The sequence below is a fragment of the Herpailurus yagouaroundi genome, unplaced genomic scaffold (genome assembly GCF_014898765.1).
Source record: "Herpailurus yagouaroundi ecotype Mexico unplaced genomic scaffold, PumYag 428, whole genome shotgun sequence".
Classification (NCBI taxonomy): domain Eukaryota; kingdom Metazoa; phylum Chordata; class Mammalia; order Carnivora; family Felidae; genus Herpailurus; species Herpailurus yagouaroundi.
In genome coordinates, this window is record NW_024412645.1 from 1,993,171 (window position 1) to 2,018,678 (window position 25,508).

Here is a 25,508-nt window from a genome sequence, read left to right on the forward strand (position 1 = left end):
ACTGATTTTTTTTAACCTATATTGACATTTTGTTCCTCGTGCACGTCATGAATTCCACTCCTTACATACCCACCCCCCAAAAGCTCTAATTTCTCCAAAATGTGATCAGATTTGTAGTTAAGACAGCAGTCTAGCCCTTCAAACACTAAATCAAAGGAGGGAATAAATACTTCTGTCGGGGGCTCTGAGAAGCCTTCTGCCAACACTAGGCAAGAACATGCCTACACTACACCCCACAATCAGCTAACCAGGGAGGTTCTGAGACACTCCATACTCCCTTGTTCGATTCCCAAACTGGAGCAGAAACACACAATGCCCTAGCCCTCCACAGCCTCCAACAAGTGTGGAGAGGCTTGCTTATAGCTGATCCCACCACTGCCAGGGCTTCTTTTTACCCACAAGGGAGGCTTCAGTACTGCCTTATGATTTGCTGCCAAAAAACAGGCAAAGCATTACCTTTTTCCTTAATAAAATCCCCAGACATTCCTTTTGACAAGGTATGGGCCCATTACATCTTTCTGACTCTGAGTTTAAAAAATAGCTTTTAAATAAAGAATTTTAAAATACAGATATTTGAGATGAGGTAGTGTTGATTCTATCCCTTTCATTTTATAAATAGGAAAACTGATACCCACAGTAATTTAGCCATTTGGCCAAAGTCACAGAGTCAATTAGTGGCAGATCTTGTGAGTCCTCAACCAGGCTCTTTCAGTGCCCCACCTTTGGAGATGAGAGTACTGCTAGCCGGGTTCTGTAAATGTGTAGCAGATACAAGCTGCTAATCCCCAAAGCAGAGCAGCAAACTCATTCCTTTGCTCAGGCTTTTCCCCAAGGACAACTGCTTCACCCTCTGGGCTTTTTCCAACTGTGATGAATTTAATCATTTGCTACCAGGAGTTAGTACAAGTGGTTCAGGCAGCCATTTGGCTCAATAAATCAAGGAATTCTGCAAAACTTGATGTGATCAGGAGATCTACTGGACAGAACCCAGGGAAATAACTATGGGCTCCAACACAAAGAAAAGAGAAAATTCTGTCTTCTCTGCACCATTTTTGGCTTCCTGAAATAGTAAAACGAGGACTTTTAGATATTTATCTGTCCACATTTTGTTTTACAGAGGATTCTTGCTAATTTATCTCGTATTCAATCAGTAATCAGTTCCCTTGAGAGGCGGGGGTGTTAATTCACCTATCTCACTGTAAATGCCAGCCATTCATTTTTAATAAGCAATAAAAATCTGGTAATGCTCTTAGTATGTAAGAGGAGGTAGTTTAGGAATCAGAAGGAAATGTAAAAGGAACTCCCCTAACACAAGGTTTAAAGACAGCTTAACCCTTTTTAGAACATGATGAATAAACTTTGACTCTTCAAGGTAAAACATCCCAGCTTAAGGCAGGTAAGTGTCACTGCAAGATGTCAAAAACCAAAGAATTAAAAATGAGCCAAAAACAATGTAGAAGAGAAGGAAGAGGTCCCAGGAAAAAGAAGAAGGTAGTGCTTTTCTGAGGACTGAGATCTGTTCTGTGCTCCACATCTTTAAACCTTTCAAAGGGCTAGATGTTTCTCCAGCATCTCTTTTGGGTGCTTATGCTAACACAGAAAGCAGAATGCCTACAGGGACTGAAAGTAAAACTGAAGTGTATCAAGAAACAGAAGAAAAGACACCTCTAAACTCACTTTTTGAAAAAAGCAACACAAAATTAAAGCTAAGGCCAAGGTCTTACTTTCCCGGATCAGGCATCTGTGTGCACAGCAACCGCAGAGACTGAAAACTCCTCCGGATTGAATGAATATTTGCCATCCCCATAAACACTACTTCACAGTTCGGGTAATACTCTGCAGAGAATAACAATAAAAAGAACAAAAATATGTTAAATTTAAAGCCCACATGGCCAAAATTAAAAGCAGCAAACTGGCTATAAAACAAACCCACTATAGCTGCTGACTAATGAAACTGAAATGTTTTGATGCCTATTAGTCCAGTCCTTTATGAGAGGAAACGGTGCTTGAATTTTAGCTGTTTTTGCAAAAAGGAAAATTTGTGAAGATATGGACATAAAACAAGTTTTTCTTTCTTTCTTTTTTTTTTTTTTAAAGATCTACATCCTTCCATCTGACCCCAGGTTTACTTCTGGGGCCATTTCTAACTTGTAGCTCTGGAATTTCTTTGAAAAGCAGCTGGCAGAACAATGCATTTTATGCATTCAAATTTCACCTTGGGTCAACTGCTTTTAACTTCCAGTTTATTTATTTATTTATTTATTTATTTTTAAATTTTTTTTCAACGTTTATTTATTTTTGGGACAGAGAGAGACAGAGCATGAACAGGGGAGGGGCAGAGAGAGAGGGAGACACAGAATCGGAAACAGGCTCCAGGCTCTGAGCCATCAGCCCAGAGCCCGACGCGGGGCTCGAACTCACGGACCGCGAGATCGTGACCTGGCTGAAGTCGGACGCTTAACCGACTGCGCCACCCAGGCGCCCCTTAACTTCCAGTTTAAATCACATCTGAATAAGGAGCTTGGTGCCACTACTTGCTCCATCAGCACACATCTGGCACTAAAGGGATTCCTTCTTGGAGAAAGCCAGCATTCAAATAGTAGGGATGCTACAGGTTAGGACAGAGGTGCTTTGCTAGAATTCAGTATTTGCTGCTTCAATTCCCACCTCAGGTTTTCTATGTACAAGCCATATGGGAGTTTCCTGTGAGGTCAGTAATGAGTAAACCCACTGTCAAAGGCAACAAAAAGCTTTCAGAAGGCTGAGAAATTGAGCCACTTAAAGAAGCAACTTGCAAACATGAACAGGCCTTACTTACTACAGGGGAGGACTTACTTTTTATTTTTATTTATTTATTTATTTTTAATCACTTAAAGGTTGGGAAAATAACCGATTATTTGGTTTCAATGCACCTCATCCTCTGTTTCTTCCCTGAAAAGAAACTACAGCGTTAAGAATCCAAACAGTTCTGGCTCTCTCAAGACAGCTGAGGAACACGGTTTGCCATTCATTTCAAAATGAGAACTAAGACCCAACTGGGCATGAGCTGAGCTCACAAGAACAGAGTGTTATGGGACAGAGCACTGTACACCTCACCTGGGCATTCACAGCCTCCTCCTTTGGCTCGGTTTGCCACCGCTGCTGCATAGGAGCGTGCATCCAAGATCAAAAGCTTCTGCGGTTGGATGGCTAAACTTTCTGCTCCCGAAGCATTGGACAGAGAAGAATCTAGGAACATCAGGAGTGGGGATGAAAAACTGAATGAACCCATCTCTCCCCAGAATTGTGCAAAATAAGAACCAAAAACACCTTTTATAATAACAGAACAAACAAAACCTCAATTAAGTGAAACCCACCTAACAAGAACGCTTGATACACAGGACTTCTTCCTATAACCTCCTTTATCTCATTTCTACATGTGTACTCCTTTAATGAAGGCTGGTGTCTCCTGCTATGGTCTGGAGACACTCCAGGTCCCCTATCGCGTATATACTCCATTCTTGTCACAGTGACAAGAAAGACAACCAACACTCTAGTCCTAGTAAGCCAAGTCTTAAAGAGTCTTCTGGTTCTTTGTCAAGATGTGTGACTCCTCAAATAATCCTATCAATTAAAGCTTTGCCTGCTCTCTCCTATGAAACAGATTCTATGTCTTACAAGGAGAAGGCCATTTCAAGAAAAAGTTCTCACAAGACACTATAAAAATTGCTGCCATTGGTCTAGGGAGCATCTTACCAAACTCCACATCGGAAAGGTCTCCTGCATTTGGAAAGTCTCGAGAACTGTTCCTAGTTGACAGCCTGCTGCCACTTGATCGGGAATCAGAGGCACAAGCTTTGGCTACTGACTGCACCAGATGCTCATCATCAGCATTTCGCCAGCCCCACCAGCTGACCTCCGGCTGTCCACAGCGGGCAATGACAGCTCCATTGCTCTGGTGCCTGCACAACCAACAAGAAACAACAACTATACCCATCTCAGTGGTCCCATTCAGATGCTCTGTGCTCACACAAAAAGTAAGGTAGTAGATTTTAAATGCATTAATGAAGAGCTTGAATACAGGTAAGTGAAAGTGATGTAAAGTTAGCTTCAAGTCATCTAAGGGCAGAAATCTTCTATAGCAACAGGAACAAACAACAAAACCTATCTGGATCTTTCTCAAATACTGTACTATTTTAGAAACCTTTGTAGAGTTACCAACAAAATGATAAACGTGTTCTCTTAGAAAAAAAACAAATTAATATGCATAAAGTAAATGTTTGACTCTTAAAATTTATTTTTGGAAAATCAGGTAAGAAATAATCTACAAATACTACACTAATTCTGCTACTCAATAATGAAACACTAATCTCTCCTTTTTAATACTGCCCCTGAAAATCCTGGCATAACAGATGCTGAAACAGGAAAATTTGTTTTCACACCAACTTCTGAGGGCCCCACTGCAGCAACTGTGCACTTATGGTTGGCTTTGGAGATTCTTTTCAAAACAAGATCCCACCTTTGGGACTCAAACACTTACCTGACCCACAGTGGACTACTCTACAAAATCCCCTGAGATTTCATGACTCACAAACTGCTCTTATAGGCAGATAGCTCAATGAGCTATACTCCAACAGATTCTTTCTTAAGAAGTTAAGACCAGAAATCTTACTCAAAAGTCTACTTCAAGATGCTATTAAAACCCAGTATTTTCCTCGTTAGGAATTTAGGTGATTTTAGCAATTAAAAAGTTATAAAAGATTTGGCAATCAAAAGGTACAAAGTTCCAATAAATACTACACCATGGATGAACCTGGAATATGTTATGCTAAGTGAAAGAAGTTAGTCACAAAAGTTCACATATGGTATGATTCTGTTTATTAGAAGTGTCCAGAATAGGCAAATCTATAGTGGCAAAGTAGATTACTAGCAACCTGGGGTAGGGGGCTTGGGGAGGGAGGGAATAAAGAGTGACTACTAATGGATCTGGAGTTTCTTTCTGAGGTGGTAAAGGTGTACTAAAACTGACTGTAGTGATGGTTGCACAACTCTGTGAATACGCCAAAAAAAAAAAAAAAAAAAAAAAAAATCAAATTGAACGCATTAAAAGGGTGAACTGTATGTGACAATCTTAAAGTGGTTTTCAAAAAGTTATAAAAGTAATCCTTTGATTAGAAAACTAAGAAGAGTAAGAAGTTAGTAAGCAAAAAAATTAAATGTCCCCCAATCCTATATCCTGGGGGGAACTATCAATTTCTTACCTCCCATTAAAATCTAAACACATACACATGCATGCACACACCTAACACATATTTAACATACAGATGGATGTAAATAAAACATACTACTGAATCTATGTGACATCTTCAAGGAACAATGTAAGAAAGATTTTTATTATTAATCCTAAAGCTCATGAACAGCCAATTAAATTTGGCAATGACCAAATTCCATTGGAACCATCAGTTTGCTTGTAGTTTTTAGATCCTCCCTCACAGAGAGAGACAAGGAAACAACTTGTATATTGCCAATATGCTCAACCGGCTCACCTGCTGAAAGGATACCAACTGGAAATAGAACCTCACTAATCCCTAAAATACCAACTAGTATATATAATAGGCACTGATAACAACTGAGCCGACTGATGCCAAACCTTCACAATAGAGGCTGGCAGGGCCTTTCCTGAGCATCCTCTTTCTCTGCAATGCTTCCCAACAGTGCCCAAGAGGAACACAAGATGGCACTCTTCAGCTTGGATCTTGGGTTTTAAGGGTAATGGTACTTTACAGCTAGACTGCAACTGAGCTGTTGCACTAAGCAGTTTTCTGCAGTCTTCTAAAATGCTTCAGACCACATGATCAAGAACTAAAGCAATACAGCTAAAAATCACTAAAGAATATTTCTACCATTTTAACAAAAAATCAGGAAAAAGTATAAAAATTAAGATATCCAAATGGATGAGTCCCCTACTGAACACAGAGGCTTCAATTTTATATAGAAACACGTACATATTTAAACTATCCCTAAGTTAGTGTTGGGCAAGCTCTCTAAATGACTAGAAATTTCTAATAACCACTCTGCACGAAGAGGGGAACTGTGATTTGCACTACAGATGGATGCCCTTCGCACCATCTCTGTCTTCAGTGATCAATCCAATTAAACACTCTCTCATCACAGTGGGGAAAAAACACAAATCAGGCGCTGGTTCAGCGTGGTGCTGTCAGGTAACTGCTGCTAGCAACCTCAGGAATCATTACTGCAGTCTAGAGACAACTAAATTCCATAAATGTATGCTGGTTTCAGAAGTATCTTGCCACCTGGGCTGGCAAAGCAGAGAGTGGCAGAGTATCTCCAGAACATTCTTCAACATACCCCTGACAAAGCTCCCCAATAATTTAACAACCCAGTTAGGGGCTCAGAGATACAAGACACATTTTCCAAAACAGAGGCTAGTTCCTAGAAGCCTGATTTTATGTAACTATACTAAGGAACTGTCATTTGTAATCCTTTGAGAGATTTTCTCAGAGAAATTGGAAATAAAAATTTCATTTATATATACTCTATGGTCTCTAGAAAGGACTAGGAAAAAACCCTATGGTTTGTGCCCTCTAGAATAAATTTTAGAAGGGAAGAAAGGTTTCCCATGTTTACTCTAAAAAGTTTTTCTTTAATTCGCACTTACAGGCCTCTCTACCAACAATTCACCTAAAGCCCGGTGACAGTTCTTCGCCCTCATTCTCAAAGTCAACAAACCCTACAAATGCCAGGGCTGCTGAGCTAACACAGCTGTTGGCCACAGAGCAGCAGCTGGCTGCTTTCCCTATTTGAGCTGGGCCCATCACTGATAAGATGCAAATCCTTTCAGCTCTCCCTGCTCTGTAATTCCTGTCATCCCTGGCACTTGAGTGATAGGTAAATTTGGTGACCTATTTTTCTAGGGGTGTTTGAAAACAACAGTGATGAAAATTGAGATTGAAAATTTAACAGATTCTACTGGGCCAGAAACAAATACTTCTTCATCTCTATTCAGGATGGCCATCATAATCTGCCATCAGTGGACTACATGAACAAGCTGGTTACCTCAGTGGAAATTCCACAAGGAGATAAATCCCTTCCTATACAAACTCAATATTTCAATGGAATGCCTCCTGGCATGAAAGAGTCTCTAACTAAGCCCCACTGGTTTGGCCCAAATTCAAGGAAAGCCTGAAAAGTCTGCAAACTGGGAAAATGAAATAGAGAATGTAAATATTACAAAGAGATGACATGTGAAACAGTTTCAAAATAAGAGGGAATGCTTTCTTAAAATCTTAACATGAGTCCTTGAGAAGTGAGCTCCTCAATGAATTATAAAAGCAACCCCCAGGAATACAACCTACTCTGCTGAGAGAAGCCCAGTATATACAGATTCATTTAGGAGGCACAGGATACCTGTAAAGTAAGAACATCACTCCCACTTTACTAATTAAGAACAGGCTGAGGCCAGTTAGGCAATTTATTTTAAGTGCCTTAGCAAGGAGTATTAGTGAAAAGACCTGAACTCCAAAACCTCTGCTCGTTCACACTACCATCCCCCTTCTAGACTTGCTCCCTTGGCTCTCAAGCCTTTCATCTCTGAGATCTTCTACCTGGCAAAGCCCTAGCCTTCCTCTTCAAATGCTCCCTCTTAAAGCAGAACTCTTTCATGTGTTGAAGTTTCAACCACAAAGACTATCGCAAATGACTCAATTCTATACTCCCAATTCTCACTTTCTGGAACTCACCTCTCTCAATCCAAAGGCCAACATCTGAAGCTAAATGCTGAATATTAAGCATATTATCTTCCATAGAATGTCAGAAGTATATTTAAAATAGCAAGACAAGCCACTTTTCTATTAAAATTTTCTTATCAAATAAACCATCAGCAAGTGTGCTGGATGCAGTAAACACTGGTGTGTCACTGTTAGAGTGGATTTTACAATAAGGTAGCACAGAACTGCCTGGAAAGTTCTCTGAACCCTTGTCTCCCTTCCCAGGTTAGCAACAGCAGAGGCAGCACACCTCATGCAGTGGAGAGTAACACCAGACCAAGATGGGCCTGGCCAGGCTTACTTACCTGTAGACGACAGCAGGGATGCGCTTCCAGGACCTGAAGCTTGCTACACTCTCTAGTTCTTTATCAGTGATCCAGGCAGGCACTATGAGCTCCTGTGGATAGCTACCACATAGCCTAATGAGAAAGGTGAGAAAGAGGGAGTGGGAGAAGAAGACAGAGAGAAAGAAGGAGAAACACTAGGTGAACCAGAGTTAAGGATGTTGATTAAGCTACCCCACAGCCAGTTGAAAAATAAGGAGCTTTACTTGAGTCTTGGCCTATTCAGCAGAATCAGTTGCCTTGAGTGTTTACTTATGTATATATCATGTGGCACTACCATGGCTTGTTCTACCTCCTGCTGCCTTTGAGAATCTGTTGATCTTAACATCAGTAATATATAAGGGGAGTTGACAGTTACTCCACTGTAACTTTCTGTTGTTTAAAAAAACACATAGATAATTTCTAACTATACAAAGTAAATGCCCAATCTAACTACAGAAGGAAAGTCTATCACCTCTACCAGACTCTCACTCTTTCAGGCTTCTATCAAAGAGAAACATGTGAAGAAGGACAAGAGCCCACAACTTCAAGTTTCCAGAGACCTTATAAGATTATTAATGTATTCTTTGATGTGTCCTAATTATAGGTAACAGGGGCAGACATGGGTATGCAGAAACAGTACCACAGGACAGGCCACCTGCATACATAATCACAGCCCCACTGATCCAAGTTAGTAATGTGAATGAGCTGTTCATCACAATTTCTATAAAACATACTGCAGAATTATTCTCAGGGGGAAAAAGCTCTGTTTTCATTAAGCAGCAGCCAGTAGCTTCATGCTAGTCAAGCTGGTGCCCTAAAAAGCAGTTATTCCTGATAGGTATTTCACTTACAGGACAATGTCCCTCTATGGGTATTTCAATATTCCTTTTCTTTTTTTTTTTTTTTTTTTTAATTTTTTCAACGTTTTTATTTATTTTTGGGACAGAGAGAGACAGAGCATGAACGGGGGAGGGGCAGAGAGAGAGGGAGACACAGAATCGGAAACAGGCTCCAGGCTCCGAGCCACCAGCCCAGAGCCCGACGCGGGGCTCGAACTCACGGACCGCGAGATCGTGACCTGGCTGAAGTCGGACGCTTAACCGACTGCGCCACCCAGGCGCCCCTCAATATTCCTTTTCAATAGTAAAGGCAAGAGGACTTTTAATCCAAATCCTAAAATATACAAATTCCTCCTTCTCCTGCACCACCACTCCCCTGCCCTAGCCTTATGCATTAAGGGAAAAGGCAGAGAACACAAAGTAGCTTAAGAATTGGGAGTTTTTGGGGCGCCTGGGTGGCGCAGTCGGTTGAGCGTCCGACTTCAGCCAGGTCACGATCTCGCGGTCCGTGAGTTCGAGCCCCGCGTCGGGCTCTGGGCTGATGGCTCGGAGCCTGGAGCCTGGAGCCTGTTTCCGATTCTGTGTCTCCCTCTCTCTCTGCCCCTCCCCCGTTCATGCTCTGTCTCTCTCTGTCCCCAAAATAAATAAATGTTGAAAAAAAAAAAAAAAGAATTGGGAGTTTTGATCATTCTGCACTAAATATCTCCTCCATCTTGTTCTCAATTTCCAGAAGATTAAATATCAGGAATTTAAAAGTCACTAAACCAACAGAATATCTATGACCAGGAGTAGATCTACAAACTTAACACTTTCCCATAAACTCCTAAAAACAACCAGGACACGGTGACCATAGTTAATGTGCTAACCATGAGTTTTGTTCTTTTGTCTTGTTTAAAACTTAAGAGTAAATTTAGCTCTCCTTCTTTGTAGTAGGAAGAACTTTTCAATGTCCTAAAGACTGGTTCTGAGGTAGAAACAGTGGACTCAAAGACAAAAGTTGATTTTTAAAACCAACACTGAATAGGGATTTTGAAAACCAACTGGCTTTTGAACTCATTTTTTTCCCAACAAGCTTAGCTTAATTCAGTTTTCTGACTTCACCCAATATTCTGATCATTGTATTCCTTGTCCTAGAAGTATTACACTATCTAGTAGTCACCTCTTTAGCAAACACTAGCTGTTCACATGTAAATAAGCAGTTTCCAGCATAGGAAATGTGAGTTACACATGAGCAAAGCCTGTGTAGGCTTTGTAGTCTCAGGCTCTCTGAGGCCTCTCCTCCAGTCTCCACCTCCATTCTCTGCTTTATCTTGTGATGGAGACCAGGCAAAGGTATGACAGACCTAAAGCTCCCATTTTTTTCATAACACCCCAAGGTTCTTAATTCCTTAGGCAAGGTCCATGTTAAGAGCTACATACAGTAATTAGCTGTAGTTTTTCCGATTAAAAATGAAATGCTCTGATGAGTACCCACAAACAGACCAGGAAAATAGCCATCATGAATTGAGACAACTCAAAAAACGGAATGATTAATGCCTCCAACTGCTAGAGGGAATCCTAAGAATATTAATTTAAATCTCTTGAACAATCTTCTTTTGTTTTATAGAAATCTGGATCACCAAAATCATAGTAGTTAACTGCCCTCCCCCACACCAAAGTACTTACACCTTTTAAGGAAACAGGTAATGGGAAATATTTAATGATTATATTAATATTTAATGATTAAATGATCAAAGCTATGAAGTTAGAAAGAATAGTACTTAACGTCTATTTCATAGAATCTGGAGTAAAATTTGTCATAAAAATTCCCTGCTGAGTGTTTTATCACCGCTTGTGAGATCACTGATTCTATCTCCAAAGTGAGGTCAATTGGTGATGAGAACAATGGAAACTGCTGGCCTACCCGTGAACACAATACTGCCCAGGAAATGCATGCACCAGGAAGAACAGAGGCCTGGAGGGGATGGAAAAGAAGTTTCCAGCTAGAATCCTATTAAGGATCACTTTTCCACTCCAGTGAGAACAATGGGAACAGAAGGCTCAAGAAGTACTCTGAAGACCCTGCAGTGAGATGTAATAAATCTCTATTGAAAGAAAATGTCTAAGTTCACATGTTCTGCCACATGAGAACTGGGGTATCTGCAAAGGCACTGGCTATGAAACACAGTCCACAGGGTCCCATACAACTCACTTATACTTCTCATTGATATTGGAAATCCTCCAGGCGTTGTTCATATCAAAACCCATCCGCTCCACTTCGTTTTTAAATCTTGACGTTACATGCTCCCCTAGGGGCCAAGGACAGCAGAAAGAAATGAATACCATTTTGCAAAACAGGTAGAATAAAAGCATAGCTACCCTGCTAGTTATTACATAAAGAAAATATATATTAGTTTTAGTTTAAAACTACAGTTTTAGTTTTAAATATATTTAGTTTTAGTTTACAAATTCCCTGCCAGGACAAGGCTATATACAAAGGAATGAGGAAATTAAATTTTTTAATTGAAGTATAGCTAACATACAATTTACATTAGTTTCAGGTGTAAGACATAGTGCTTCAACAACTACGTACATTATGAAATGCTCACCGTAAGTACAGGTACCATCTTTCACCATACAAAGTTATTATAGTATTACTGACTGAACCCTATTCTGCTAGTGGAAGTTTATACCTCTTAATCCCCTTCACCTATTTTGCCCATCCCCTACACACCTCCAGTTTGTTCTCGGTATTTATGAGTCTGTATCTGTTTTTTCGTTTGTTCATTTGTTTACATCCCACATATAAGTGAAATCATATGGTATTGGTCTATCTCTGTCTTATTTCACTTAGCATAATAACTTCTAGGTTCCTCCATGATGTCACAAATGCCAAATTTTCTTTCTTTTTTTTAATGGCCCATTATCCCTGTGTATGGAATATTACACACATATACCACATCTTCTTTATCCATTCATCTATTGACAAATGCTTAGGCTGTTTTCACATCTTCAAATTTTGATCAAGAATCAGGTTATCTCAGGGCACCTGGGTGGCTCAGTCGGTTAGGTGTCAGACTTCACCTCAGGTCATGATCTTGCAGGTCGGGTGGGTTTGAGCCCCACATCGGGCTCTGTGCTGACCGCTCAGAGCCTGGAGCCTGCTTCAGATTCTGTGTCTCTCTCTTCCCCTCCTCTGTTCGTGCTCTCTCTCAAGAATAAACATTAAAAAAAAAAAATTTTTTTTTTTTTTTAAAGAATTAGGTTATCTCATCTAATCACTACTACCTACTCTGAGTGGTTATCACTGAGTTCATTTTACACAGGATAAAACTGAGACTGAGAGAGGTTATTATGACAAGTCTGTCTGGTCCCAAAAACCCAGTCCTTGTCACTACACTGGCTACTTTCCTAGGTCCACACTCACAGTATACATAAAAAATAATACCAAGTTCATCAAGAATAGTAATATAGATCTACAACTCATCAGAAAGACTAAGGGCCAGATCTCAAAACTTAGGTTTTCTGGAGTTTAAGATAGTGCACATAATATAGTATTAGGTTAACACTCTCTCAACAGGGTCTACTAATCAAACATTAATATTTCTACAGTGAAATGCATGGATAATTCACACTAAATGAGATAAGTCAAGCTTCATTTCAGCTCAGACCAGGTCAAGCCACCAAATAAGATAAGAAAAATCTTTTTATTTTCAGAGGCTTATAAATTATAGAATTTTAGAGATCACAAAACTATAATAACTCCCAGTACCTAGGAATCTCAGGAAACACCATACTACTAACTAAAGTGCTGACCACCTGTAAGAACATTCACCCAAACAAGTATAACCTGCCCACATTTTGCCCTAATGAAACTGGCTTTCTCTTCCTAAAGACAGTGAGCTACAAAGGCAGAAATGAACCTAACATAAAAGTCATTAAATCTGAAATAACCTTCTTCCTTGAAAACACACAGAGTCCTAGGGCAGTAAAACAAACAAACAAAAAACGATTAAGCAGTATCTCTAATATGTAGTGTTATAGGTAGTAAAGTAAATGCTGGTGGGGGCTGGGAGAAACAACAATAACAAAAGCACAAAGCAGATTGCTTTGGTGATCAAAGTATAAAGCTTTGCTCTCCCTGGGAGTGGAGCTTCAGAACAGCAAACACCAATTACCTGAATGAAGGACAATTCTATAAAACTACTTCCTATTTAAACTGCTTTTCTTGAGTTTAAACTAGGTATTATACGTTTCCTGAAGGAGAGCTATAAAAAGATGAGGTGCAGAGATGCAGGAAGAAATAATCAGCTGAATGCATTTCCATTCTGGAAAAATTTTAGAAATGATGTGGGCTTTGAAATAGGAAAAAAGCTATCCAAATTGGGGTGCCATCTGTCTACAAATTGCAAGGAATAGTGACCATCAAGAATATTAGACAGTCTTTCACTTATAATCCCAATCTAAAAACTGTAAAACTGTAACAATTTCCAAGTTCATTCATTAATGAGATTTTTCCCACCTCCATACAGCTCCAAGTCTTTGCAAAAGGTTAAAAGTACTTTAATGACTGTTAACATTAGTACCTCCATCTTAGTGTAAGCACATAGATACTCTAAAATAATCACTGGCAAAATCACCACCAGCATCACCACCACTGGTAATTTATCACACAGAACTGTTGCCCAAAGAAAAGCTTACAACCATCATCAGGAGCATGAAGTTCTGAGCGACAAAGAAATATATACTGCCTAGCAAGCATAAAGCATTTGTTATTCAAGTTCCTTGAGAAAAAAGACTTTTAATTACCTTTGTATCCTCTAAAGCACTAACTTCCTAACTTTGAAAATGACCATCACAATTGAATTATGTTTTATATCATAATCCAACATAACATGTTTATTTTTAAGAGTTTCACAAAACTGTACCTACCATTACTATGTGTGACTCATTTTGGTATTTTCTATCCTAAGTGTTTCATTTTGTATTTCATTTCTTAAAACTTTGATTTCATGACCCACAAGTGCATAACAACTAACAGTTTGAAAAGTAATGCTTTAAAAAAAAAAATCTAGCAATGGGATGCCTTGGTGGCTCACAGTCGGTTAAGTGTCCAACTTCGGCTCAGGTCAGGATCTCATGGTTCATGGGTTCAAGCCCCGCATCAGGCTCTGTGCTGACAGCTCAGAGTCTCGAGCCTGCTTCAGATTCTGTGTCTGTCTCTCTCTCTCCCCCTCTCTCTCTGCCCCTCCCCTGCTCATGCTCTCTAACATTAAAAATATATATATGTATTTTTTTAATATAGGAGACCTTAAATACATGAGTAATTCAACTGGCTTTTGCCAAATTGTGTTAGAAGTTCCCTTATGTTTATTCAGCCAGAAAAATGAATGCCAAGCACATCTCTTTGCTGATTTCTCTTAAGAATTTCTAAGAATTCTCATGTTTCCACAATACTAGATATACTATAATCCATTTTAAATATTACAGTTGTAAGTTTCTTGTTCTTTTTTGAGGAGAGACGGCGCACATGGGGGAGAGGGGCAGAGAAAGAAAGAGAATCTTTTTTTTTTTTTTTAATGTGTATTCATCTTGAGAGAGCAAGTGCACACGAGTAGGGGGAAGGGCAAAGAGAGAGGGAGAGAGAGAATTCCAAGCAGGGTCCTCACTGTCAGTGCAGAGCCCAGTGTGAGGCTTAATCCCATGACCCATGAGATCATGAGCTGAGCTGAAACCAAGAGTCAGATGCTTAACGGACCAAGCCACCCAGCTGCCCCTGGTTATAAGTTTTTTGTTTTGCTTTATATTTCCATTTCAACCCTCCTGTCTGCCCTCCCCCAATCTCAAATGAAATGTGTCCTTTTTTAATATTTCGTTATTTCTTGTACAACAAATGCAAACAGTCCAGCAATTCTTATTTTAGTGGGAATGAAAACCTTTTTAAAGCAATGAGCCCCTCTAACATAACCAGTGTCAAGAGGCAGTCTAAAAAATTTCCCCCCCCAAAAATCTAGCTCCCTGGGTGATCCTGAGTATTTGAGCCCACAATTATAGACAGCTTAAAGGCCTGTGATAAAAGAGCCTGACCTCTACCCAGGATGTAAGGGAAAAAGAACAGCACCAGAGTCAGGGAAGGTGAGAACCAGCCCTTCCCGATTTTCAAATATAGGAGGAATCATTCTTTTCTATGAACAAAGGTCCCAGTACAGTCATCTAAATGTACGCTTACTGGACTGCATTCAAATACATAAGACAGACTCTGCTGGCAGGGGCTTTTGCTTTATAGGAAACAGGCAGCTGCACAACAGTGTAAGACCCAGAGTCCTATGCTGTTCATGGTTAAACAAAATGCTTAATGGGCATTTCACAGAAGAGAGGTCAGAAAGGTGGGCCTGATGCTACTAAACTAACAAATGAATTGCCCAATCATCTGTCAGGACTCCTGCCTAATGCTCAAGTACAGAACTATCACCAAGAAGGCTGCTACAATGAAGAAAAGAAAACTGAGCATGTGGGAGAGAAGCTTTAAGCTTTTAATCCATTCCTTTTTTAGAGTCTGCAATGGGTCTAAGAGCGGAGTCAACAGTTTTGCAAAGGCTTTTGCAAGTTTCACAGGTAAACTTCCAATAACAATGTTGAGACTTCTTCCAAAGCTGACTAAGACTCAGAGCTTTGGCTACAATGTGGCTTGCTTAACTATAACAGCTTCAACAGTCAGAAACTAAGATTTATATAAATACAAGGTAATGATGCAATTTTCCCATTCCCCTCCTCCCTGACACATTCTACTCTTAACAGGCTAGGCAGAGAAGAATCCATAAAAGGCCTTATTAACTACTAAAAGACTAAATAAACTAATAACTTCAACCCTTCAGAGTCCATGCTTATGATCTCATGTGTTGGAGCAGATTATACAAAGGCATTATTTTGAAATATCTCAAGTGCTGTCTCACCCTAAAGATGACTTAGAAGAATGTGGTTGTCTGGTATGCTCATATTTGGTGAGTAATGTTGTAGCCACCATCAACACTCAACAATATTGGGTGGAGACAGAAGAACCAGGTTGACTGACTTTAAAAATGCCACCACAGTGTTTTGCATAAGAGCAAGTTTTCCCTCTGTACTCCATAGTGAAAATATATAAAAAGGAAAAAGCCATACATATGCACATACTCAAACCAAGTACAGTAAGATTCCTTGTGACAGCAAGTTAACTTAGTGTGGATTTGTATATACTACGAAGAAACAAAATACAACCATCACTCAGAGTAAGTTCCAACCAATCAGTTACAATGGCATCACCTTGTAGATTCAGTTTCCAAAATGTTTTAACAAGTATGGCACATAGGAAGCACTCAAATATTTACTGAACTCTCCAGCAATAATAGATCTGATCTGCAGGACACCCTGATCAACTTGGACAGGAATAACAGGAATGTCTCAGTTTGAAGAACAAAGGAAATTAAAGTACAGAGAAGATAAATGGCTTCCCCAATATTTTTTTAATTAAATGGTAAAATATGTGTATTTGAATTCAGGTTTCCTAGTTCTTAAATCAGTACTTTACCCCCCAAATACCTCCATCCATCAAAAACTCATTAAAAGACAGAGGACACTACAGACATCTATATGTTCTGGTAGCCAAAGAATACCAGATCAGAAAGGGAAGGGTCTGGGGACCCAAGTCATCCCAGCTCAAGACAAAGCAATCCATAATTAAAAGAGTGAAGCTCTGGGATGCCTGAGTGGCTCAGTCAGTTAAGCGTCCAACTCTTAATTTCAGCTCAGGTCATGATCTTGTGGTTCATAATATCGAGCCCCGTGTCCAGCCCTGTGTTAACAGCACAGCGACTGCTTGGGATTCTCTTTCTCCCTCTTTCTCTCTCTCTCCCTCTTTCTCCCTCATCTCTCTCCCTGCCACTTCGCTGTCTCTCAAAATAAATAAACATTAAAAAAAAAAAAAAGGTGAAATTCTGATGTAGCACATCTTAGCAATACCCTAAGAGATTGCCCAAATCCAAAAGAAACTAATTTTATCAAGGGAATAAAGAATCATCTAAAGAGATGAGGAATTTTCAGTCTGTAGTTGTGAGAAAACAAATTAGGAGAATAAAACAAGCCCTGTTGACTAACCAACCTAAAACTAGGGAAATGCCCTTTAGAATTAGGAGTCTTAAACAACTGAAGTTCTTATATAACATAATGTGCAGCAAGATATACTCACTAACTTCATTATCCTAGGAAATGGTAGAGACTAAAAAAATAGATTTTTTTGAGAGACAGAGAGGGAGAGAGGGTGGGAGGGAGGGAGGGGGGGGGGGAGGGAGGGAGGACGGGAACACAAGCAGGAAAGAGGGAAAGAGAATCTTAAGCAGGTTCCACGCCCAGTGCAGAGCCCAAGGGAGCTCAATCTCCCAACCATGAGATCATGACCTGAGCCAAAATCAAGAGTTAGACGCTTAACCAACTGAGCCACCCAGGTGCCCTGAGAGTAAAAATTTGATAAGATACAGTGGTTAAAAATTCAGCAAATATACATGTAAGATCTGTGCATTTCCCTGTAGGTAAATTTTATCTTTAAGAAAAAAAACCTTGACAAAAGCCATAAAGAACAACAACAAAAATACAATGGCTTTTCAATAAAGAAGGAAAAAGAAAAAGATGCAACGGATAAAGGAGTGAAGTGAGAGACAGTCTAAGGACATTCCAATATCCAAGGATGGTGTGGACTCTTATGGCTGACTATGAGCTCCACTGGCCCGACCAGGCTCATGAGCAGCTTGGAGTCCTGATGCTTTCCTTCAGGCTCCATGAGGGCAGGTACCAGTTTTTCATCTCCACATCCACAGAACTTTCCCCCAGTCAACTCTCAATAGCTGAGAACTGGGTTTAGGTACTAGCTCTGTCACTGACTGACGGTGGGACTTAGCAACAGGTTTTACCTCTGAGTCTCATTTCTTTGGCTCCCAAAACAGAAACACCAGGCTATCCTGCCTGTTTGACTAGGTCATAAGGGTCAAACAAAAGTATACATCAAAGCATCTTTAAAAATAAGATGATGCTTATGCTGTATTTTAATTATGAACCAAAATTTTCAACCAGTGAGTGAGCCAGGAAACAAAGTAATGCAAGCAAAGCTAGATTAGCCTCAAATGTTTAAAATGACTCAGGGCAAAACTGTTAAGATCAAAAATTCAGGATTAAAAACTGAGGTTTAAAGAAAAAAGTCCCAAGAGGAAACTTTATTGGAAGGAGGCTCACAACTTTTCACTGTTTAGAAATCCAAGTCTTTGCTTCCAGGCTTGACACACTAAAGACTGAGTGTTGGACCAGCAAAGTTCATTTATGGCAACATAAAGTTTACAGACAACTACATGCAAAGGAATAACATGAACTTGATCCAAGCCATTTCTGAGTGAGAAAGAGTAGGACAAAGATCTGTGAAATTAGAAGGCCTAGGCTCCAGCACAGGCTCAGCTTCTGTATTTGTCCTGAAGGAAGTCACCCGGCCTCTCTGGACCTCTGTTTCATCTATGAGATGAAAGGGGTAACAATAGGAAAATGTATGACTTGAAAACAAGAAGATACGGATGCCTGGGTGGCTCAATTGGTTAAGCATCCAACTCTTGATTTTGGCTCATCATGATCTCATACTTTGTGAAATCGAGCCCCATGTCAGGCTCTGTGCTGAGAGCACAGAGCTTGCTTGGGATTCTTTCTGCCTCTCTCTCTCTCTGCCCACCTCCCATCAAAATAAATAAACAAGCCTTTTTAAAAAAAGAAAATAAGAAGATAGTGAAAGGCCATTTTGTATGCCATTACTCTGAGCCCTAATGTCACACACTTCTGGACCTTTGTTCATGCTACTTGTTCCAACACTTTTCCTCTTTCTCTACTCAATGAACCCTTCTACCTTCAATGAACCCTTATTCTACCTCAAAAGCCACCATGAACGTGAAGTCTTCACATTTGGGAATGTGCATATGATTCATGGCTCCCTTCCATTAGGCTTCTTACAACACCCATTAAACCTTACTCTGTGTGTGTGTGTGTGTGTGTGTGTGTGTGTGTGTGTGTGTATATATATATATATATTTTAGCCCCAGCAGATTGTGATGTGTTCTTCCTTTCCCCTAAAAGGCAGGAAACATGTTCTATTTATCTTAGAAGAATGATGCACAAATGCTTAGGTGCTCCATAAATATACACTGATTCAATACATGAATGCTTAGGAGTCCCATTTCATGTTAAGGGTACCTCAAACAATAATAGAACCACCATTTTTACATTTTAGAAAGTTCTACCTGGTCTGCACAGGTCTCCATGTTGTTCTTTTTCACTGGCGTAGACCTCCATGCACCAAGCATGGTATGCAAATGAGAAGAGATCTTCTATTTTAGCAGGTGGTCGGATTGCATTGTTTAGTCTCTTAAGCCACTCTTGACACTGCTCAAAGGTTGAGAACTGACACCTTTGTAAAGCCAAACAAATATGGATGTAATTAGAAGACAGCTGACAGTATCAATAAGGGAAGCCAACATTTCAAGAGTACCTAACTCCCAGTGCAGTGACAGTTACGGTCAAGAAAAGCATCAGAGGTCATGTTTCACATGTTTATCATTTGTAATAACTACAGGTCCAACAAATTTTAGCCAATGGTACAAAATGTCAAAAAGGAAAAAAAAATGGACATGTGGAAAACTTATTTTTTAGACTAATTAAATGCTTAAGATTGATTAATGGTAATTATTAAAGTAAAATGGCAGTTTTCTCTTCCATGAGTAAGGTTTCCTTCTTCTGTATCCTCCACCAAAGCTTTATGGTTGTCAAGAAATAGGTTTAGAGAATGTTCATTTTGTTGTTATAACCTATCAGGCCAAGCTCAAAAATAAATCACAGCACAACTTTTGGCCAGTCAGATAAGTTCAAATCTGTCTACTCAGCCATTAGAATAAATCAGTAATTGTACATCCAAAATAAGATACATTACACTGAAACTTTCAGCTGTAACCATGTAATCAAACAATTCTACAGTCAATTGCAATTTTCAGTACATACAGATTAAAATAATTAGGGCAAAAAATACTTCACCTTTTTAAATGCCAACAGTGTTCAAAATTGAGTAATTAATAAACAAGTTGTAGTCAGTACCTATGAAAAGCAAGCCAAATCTCAATGGCTACAAAGGAACTTATTTACCTTAAAACCAAGGAGTCCCCCGTAAACCTCTCCCCCATCCCAATCAATGTGGCTCATCAGTATGTCAACACACAACGTTTACTGGCACTCCAAAGTTAATCAAAGAGATAAACTAAAAACTTGTGGAATTTAGAACTTCTAGAGCTACTAAATTTAAAAACACATTTCAGGCATCATTTTGCAACCATTATAGTAAAGACAACATCAGATAAAAACCATAATGGATGCTAAATCTATGAAGAAATTTGATGAGAAGCAGGATATTTTCATTGTCTTAAAGTTTCTCCCACAGACTGTTTATCAGTTGCAAAGGAGAAAATGTAGGAATTATACAGAAAGCAGGGGACATCTTGACAAGACAGATCAAAATTGACATCAGCAATAGAGACAGATGGACACCGTTTGCCAACAGATTCAATAGAGTACCCTGAAAAAGACACAACCTCACACATACAGTATTGCAGCTGAAAATACACCACCTCAATTTAATCATAAGGAAACACTGGACAGACACAAAATGAGAAAAAATCTATTAAAATAAAAGATTATATTCTTTACAGTGTGAATATCATCAAAGACAAAGAGATGGAGAAAAATGCTTCAGATTAAATAAGGCTACAGAATCATGGCAATTAATGTAATACCTGACCTTGCATGGACCCTATTCTGAATGAGGAATGCTAGAAAGGGCATTATTAGGTCAAGTGACAAAACTGGAACATGGATAGCAGACTGGATAAAAGTATTATGAGTGTAAAGTTGTGAAGTTGATAATGACAACATGGTTATGTAAGAAAATATCCCTATTCTTAGGAAAGCACATCAAAGTATTTCAGGATGAAAAGCCAGGATCATGTAATTTACTTTCAAATTGTCTAGAAAAAGAAACACACACACACACACACACACACACAACACACAGCCCCTGTAAATAATAAAGCAAATGGGGTAAAATGTTAAAATCAGTGTTTTTGTAAGATTTTATTGTTGCACTTTTTTTTGTAAATTTGAAATAATTTCCAAATAAAAAATTTAAAAACCACTTTTCAAATAGCAAAGTAGCCTAAAGATAAAATATTTCAGGCACTAACTACTCAGAAAATATTCCTAACAAGGCTGACCCTCAAAAGCTATTCTTCTGTTACCAAACCAGAGATCTATTCTTTTAAAAATACATATTTTGGGGGCACCTGGGTGGCTTAGTCGGTTAAGCGTCCGGCTTCAGCTCAGGTCATGATCTCACGGTTTGTGAGTTCGAGCCCTGCGTCGGGCTCTGTGCCAACAGCTCAGAGCCTGGAGCCTGCTTCAGATTCTGTGTCTCCCTCTCTCTCTGCCCCTCCCCTGCTCACACTCTTTGTCTCTCAATAATAATAAATTTTTTTTTAAAATACATATTTTTCCACACTAAATAGCAGCATAAATATATCACATACCTGATAACTTTGCAGTCTTTGCAAGTCAAATGAAGCTGAAATATATCTCGGCATTCAACACTTTCTATAAGCTGTAATGGAACCTGCAATTTAAAAATATGAATTCCCCTTAGTCAAGAAGGCATTGACCCTGTAGTTCCCTCAGTGGGTCAAACAAGAAAGATTCAAAAGCTCTACAGGGGAAGACAGCAAGCAGAACTGCAAATTTATCTGTCCCATTAGTATTCAAGTGATTTACTATGGAGTGAACTAGGGTTTCCCTTTGTTTTCCTCTAAATTAACAGGCTCAAGTCATGTCTGAGCATGAAGACAACGAATAAAGAGAAGGCACCATCTCTGGAAGAACAGGGAAATATGTCATCTCTCAAGCATCAAACTCACAATCTCTCCATGTACTACTTTATACACTATAACTAGCTGTGATTTGCAATGGCAAAGAAGCTGACGGGAACCAGAATGGTAATCTTATTTACAGAAAAGAAGTGCAGATCAAGGTGACAATGGGACTATACTTACTGGCCCCAAATGACAAGTGGGCTTGTGGCTTTGTGTCAGCAAAGGAGCATCCTGAAAAAGACTGGAGATCTCAACTGCCTGCAAGCTGCACAGAAAAGATGTAGCTGCTTGTCAGGCTCTCTGATAAGCAGAAGAGACCCACAGGTATCAAAGTGCAGGGAGCAGGCCACACAGTGGTCAAAGGTCCTAAAACCAGTGAGGTCTAATTTGCTTCAAAAGACCAGAGGAGCTGAGTGGGGTTTGAAGTATGAACAAGATGGAATGGTTCTCTCCCCTGACAATATGGTGAACAGACTCTACTGAACACAGAAGTACAATAGTGGAGAGGGATGGGAGAAGAGAGGCAGATAGAGAAAGCATCTGAACAAGGTGACAGATCCTCAAGTTGATGTAAGATTCCTCCCTCTTGCTCAATTCACCTTGACTCTACCCCTGGTTTCAAAAAACAATTTCCAAAACTTCTATATATAAATGCTGTTTTTTTTTTTTAATGTTTATCCATTTATTTTGAGAGAGAGAGAGAGAGAGACTGACTCAAGTGGGGGAGGGGGGAGAGCATCTCAAGTAGGCTCCATGCCATCAGAACAGAGCCTGACGTGGGGCTCAATCACCTGAACCAGGAGATCATGACCCAAGCTGAAATCAAGAGTCAGATGCTTGGGGAGCCTGGGTGGCTCAGTCGGTTAAGCATCTGACTTCAGTTCAGGTCATGATCTCACAGTTCATGAGTTCGACCCCCCAGGCTCTCTGCTGTCAGCATAGAGTCAGCTTCAGACCCTTGGTCTCCCTCTCTCTTCCCCTCCCTCCCTTGCCCACACGCCCTCTTTCTCACTCTTAAAAATAAACATCTAAAAAAAAATTTTAAAAGAGAGAGAGAGAGAGAGAGTGAGTGAGTGTTGGACACTTAACCAACTGAGCCAACCAAGTGCCCCTCCAAAACTTCTAAAGAGAGCCTGGTAAAATAATTGTGGATACACTCATTCCTTGAAGAAGGTGTAGACCACTGTCTCTTACACTGTATCATGCCCAGCCAAACTGTAGCTCTGGGAATTGCAAGTAGCATTCCAACAATTCATGTGTAGCATGAAAAGAGGAGGGCACTCTCCTCCAATACAGAAACAAGAAAGTGATGCCTGCACAGGGTAGCCCTCATATTAGCTAAGCCAGTTTCAGAAACAGGCTTCCTGCAAACCCTGCCCCACCATGCAGTTGCCAGAATCAGCAACCTCTCAGGACGATGATGTCAGGATCAAAAAGAAGCCCAGTGCTGGATGTCTGAGACCAGAAACAGAAACTGGGGCAGGGATTAAAAAAGAGAAGAAAGCAAAATAATATTATACAGATAATGACTGGAAGTTTCTACCTCAGAACTAGAGCCTTCTTCCTTAGTTCTAAGTCTATAATCTACAAAATGTCCTTATACTTGTGATAGGACTGAGGGTAAGGGAAGAAATCTTGCCCGTGTTCTGATAAAAAAAGAAGCTCTGGCCCTCTGTTTTTAAGTCCTTAACCACAAGGTGCTACAGAAACAGCAGGTGATGCGGCTAAAAATTTTTTTAAGACGTGTACATCTCAGAAGGAAAAAACAACAATATATACCAATCAGTAGGGATAAACTATCAAGAATTGTGAAGAATAGTAGATTAAAAAGATAGAGAATGGAAGACAATGCTGACTTGTTTCCAGGCCAGTCCTTTGGCCTGTAAGAGACTCATATTGCTTTGTTGTTGTTGTTTTTAAATGTACCCTCATTTCCCTTCTTCCTCCCTTCCCAAAAGTGGCTGCCAGAATGGCAATTAAGAATTCTAATTTCAATTTTCTAAAATTTTACCAACTAAAATTTTGTTTGCTTCCTAATTTCCTCGGACAAGTTTCCAAACTTCCTGTTTTCTGAACATCAGATGGTCACAACTTAGCAAGTCCCAGGCAGAGGGAATACAAAGAGCCTAGAGTGGAGTAAAAGTGAGCTTTAAAAATCCACTGATTTGGAGAGACAGATCTCTGAGCAGTCACCTGAATCCCAGGTCCCTCTCAATCACCTCTCCTTATAACCATAAAATCTGAAAACCAACTAATGCTATTAGCAGCTGCTAGAGGGACTGAACCAGCCTAAGCTACTGTGCTACAAAGAAGAGGTAAGCTTGACATCCCCTACTATTGTCTGAGACCTCAAGGGCCTGGGTCCAGACTTCCAGAATAATGAAATACCTCAGAGCATGTGAAATATTCACTACCTAAAATGCATTCGATATGCAAATTTTTACACATTTTTCACATTGCAAATTTAAGGAAGAAGGGTATAAATACCAGACGCTAGTATGCAGATCTACCTGGCAAATCAACAGAAACAACCATGTGTACTCAAGTCATAGATATGGAAAACAGCAGATTTTAATGCTCATGCAGATTGTCACATGCAGGGAAGTTTAATATGCAGCAATAAGAGAGACATAAGAGAGAAATACCTGATTTTATATCAAATGAACATCTCCCTTTTTTCTTCTCATTTCTACCCCAATCCCCATCAAGACTGCTTCCTCTTCTAAAACGGTGGAAGAGGCCTTCTTTTCCTCTTCATACACCCAAACAAAACATATAAGGTCTCTACTTTTTTTAAAGGCCTACTCCATTGCTTTAGGTTTCTGAATTCTGATCTCAAAAACGATCTCTTACCATTTCTGTAACCAGAAACACCCAATGTTCAACCCCATCAGCAAACAATTACAGATTCTCATCAGTGCCACTGAATTCTATGTCACTGAATCTATGTCATTCAATTCTAGGCCATTTTACAACCCAGGGAGGTTAAGCCTCTATACTAGAAGCTAGAGGCAAAGTCAGGACCAGAAAACCATGTCTGTCCTCTAGCGCAGGCTCCTTCCATTATAATGGTGCACCTTTCTTTCTTCCACTGAGATTGTCCCTCCTTTCTGTAGGAGTTCTACTTTAATATTTCTTTCAGAATTAAGTGGTCTTTCCATCAAAGACCTTTAAGAAGAAAACAGAATTTAAACCAAGATGATTTGGGGACAGTTCTATCCATGGAAGAGTAGGAAGAATCTAATTCAAATTCTCCCTAACCTACTGATTTCAGTGTTTTGTGGCAACTCATTTTCTTTTTTGCTTCCTTCTCCTCTACCTTCTACGTGACAGGTAATTCTGTCTTCCTTTACAGTGTGTTTCCACTTATAAACTCCACCAAACTCATGCTCAAAACAAGACACCAAACACACTCAGTGCTGTTAATTCCTCAAAAGGCCAACAGTTACATCACAGACACCAAAATTCGTAAGAGCATCAATCCAAAAAAGCAGGAGAGCAGCAGTTAAAAATTTAATAAACATGCACAGTATTAAAGACCCACAGTACTGTCTCATTCCAGAGGGAATTTTATGTCATCATAACCTAGTATGTTTACTTCATTCTGGGTGTGTGTGTGCGCATGTGTGC

General features: G+C 39.7%; 1 protein-coding gene across 12 annotated transcripts in view; it reads right to left on the reverse strand.

Moving 5' to 3' along the window:
- The window catches only part of MTMR3 (myotubularin related protein 3), a 149,680-nt gene that overhangs the window by 16,086 nt on the left and 108,086 nt on the right, over positions 1-25,508 (reverse strand). For 10 of the 12 annotated variants that reach the window (XM_040463967.1, XM_040463965.1, XM_040463974.1 and 7 more), the window contains 7 exons: positions 21,543-21,625; positions 19,215-19,381; positions 11,123-11,219; positions 8,072-8,185; positions 3,736-3,941; positions 3,097-3,228; positions 1,725-1,836 (listed from right to left, as the gene is read on the reverse strand). In XM_040463967.1, coding sequence (XP_040319901.1) covers positions 1,725-1,836; positions 3,097-3,228; positions 3,736-3,941; positions 8,072-8,185; positions 11,123-11,219; positions 19,215-19,381; positions 21,543-21,625 — 911 coding nt within the window. The remainder of the gene's footprint in view (positions 1-1,724; positions 1,837-3,096; positions 3,229-3,735; positions 3,942-8,071; positions 8,186-11,122; positions 11,220-19,214; positions 19,382-21,542; positions 21,626-25,508) is intronic. The other 2 variants (XM_040463976.1, XM_040463977.1) reach the window with 2 other exon arrangements.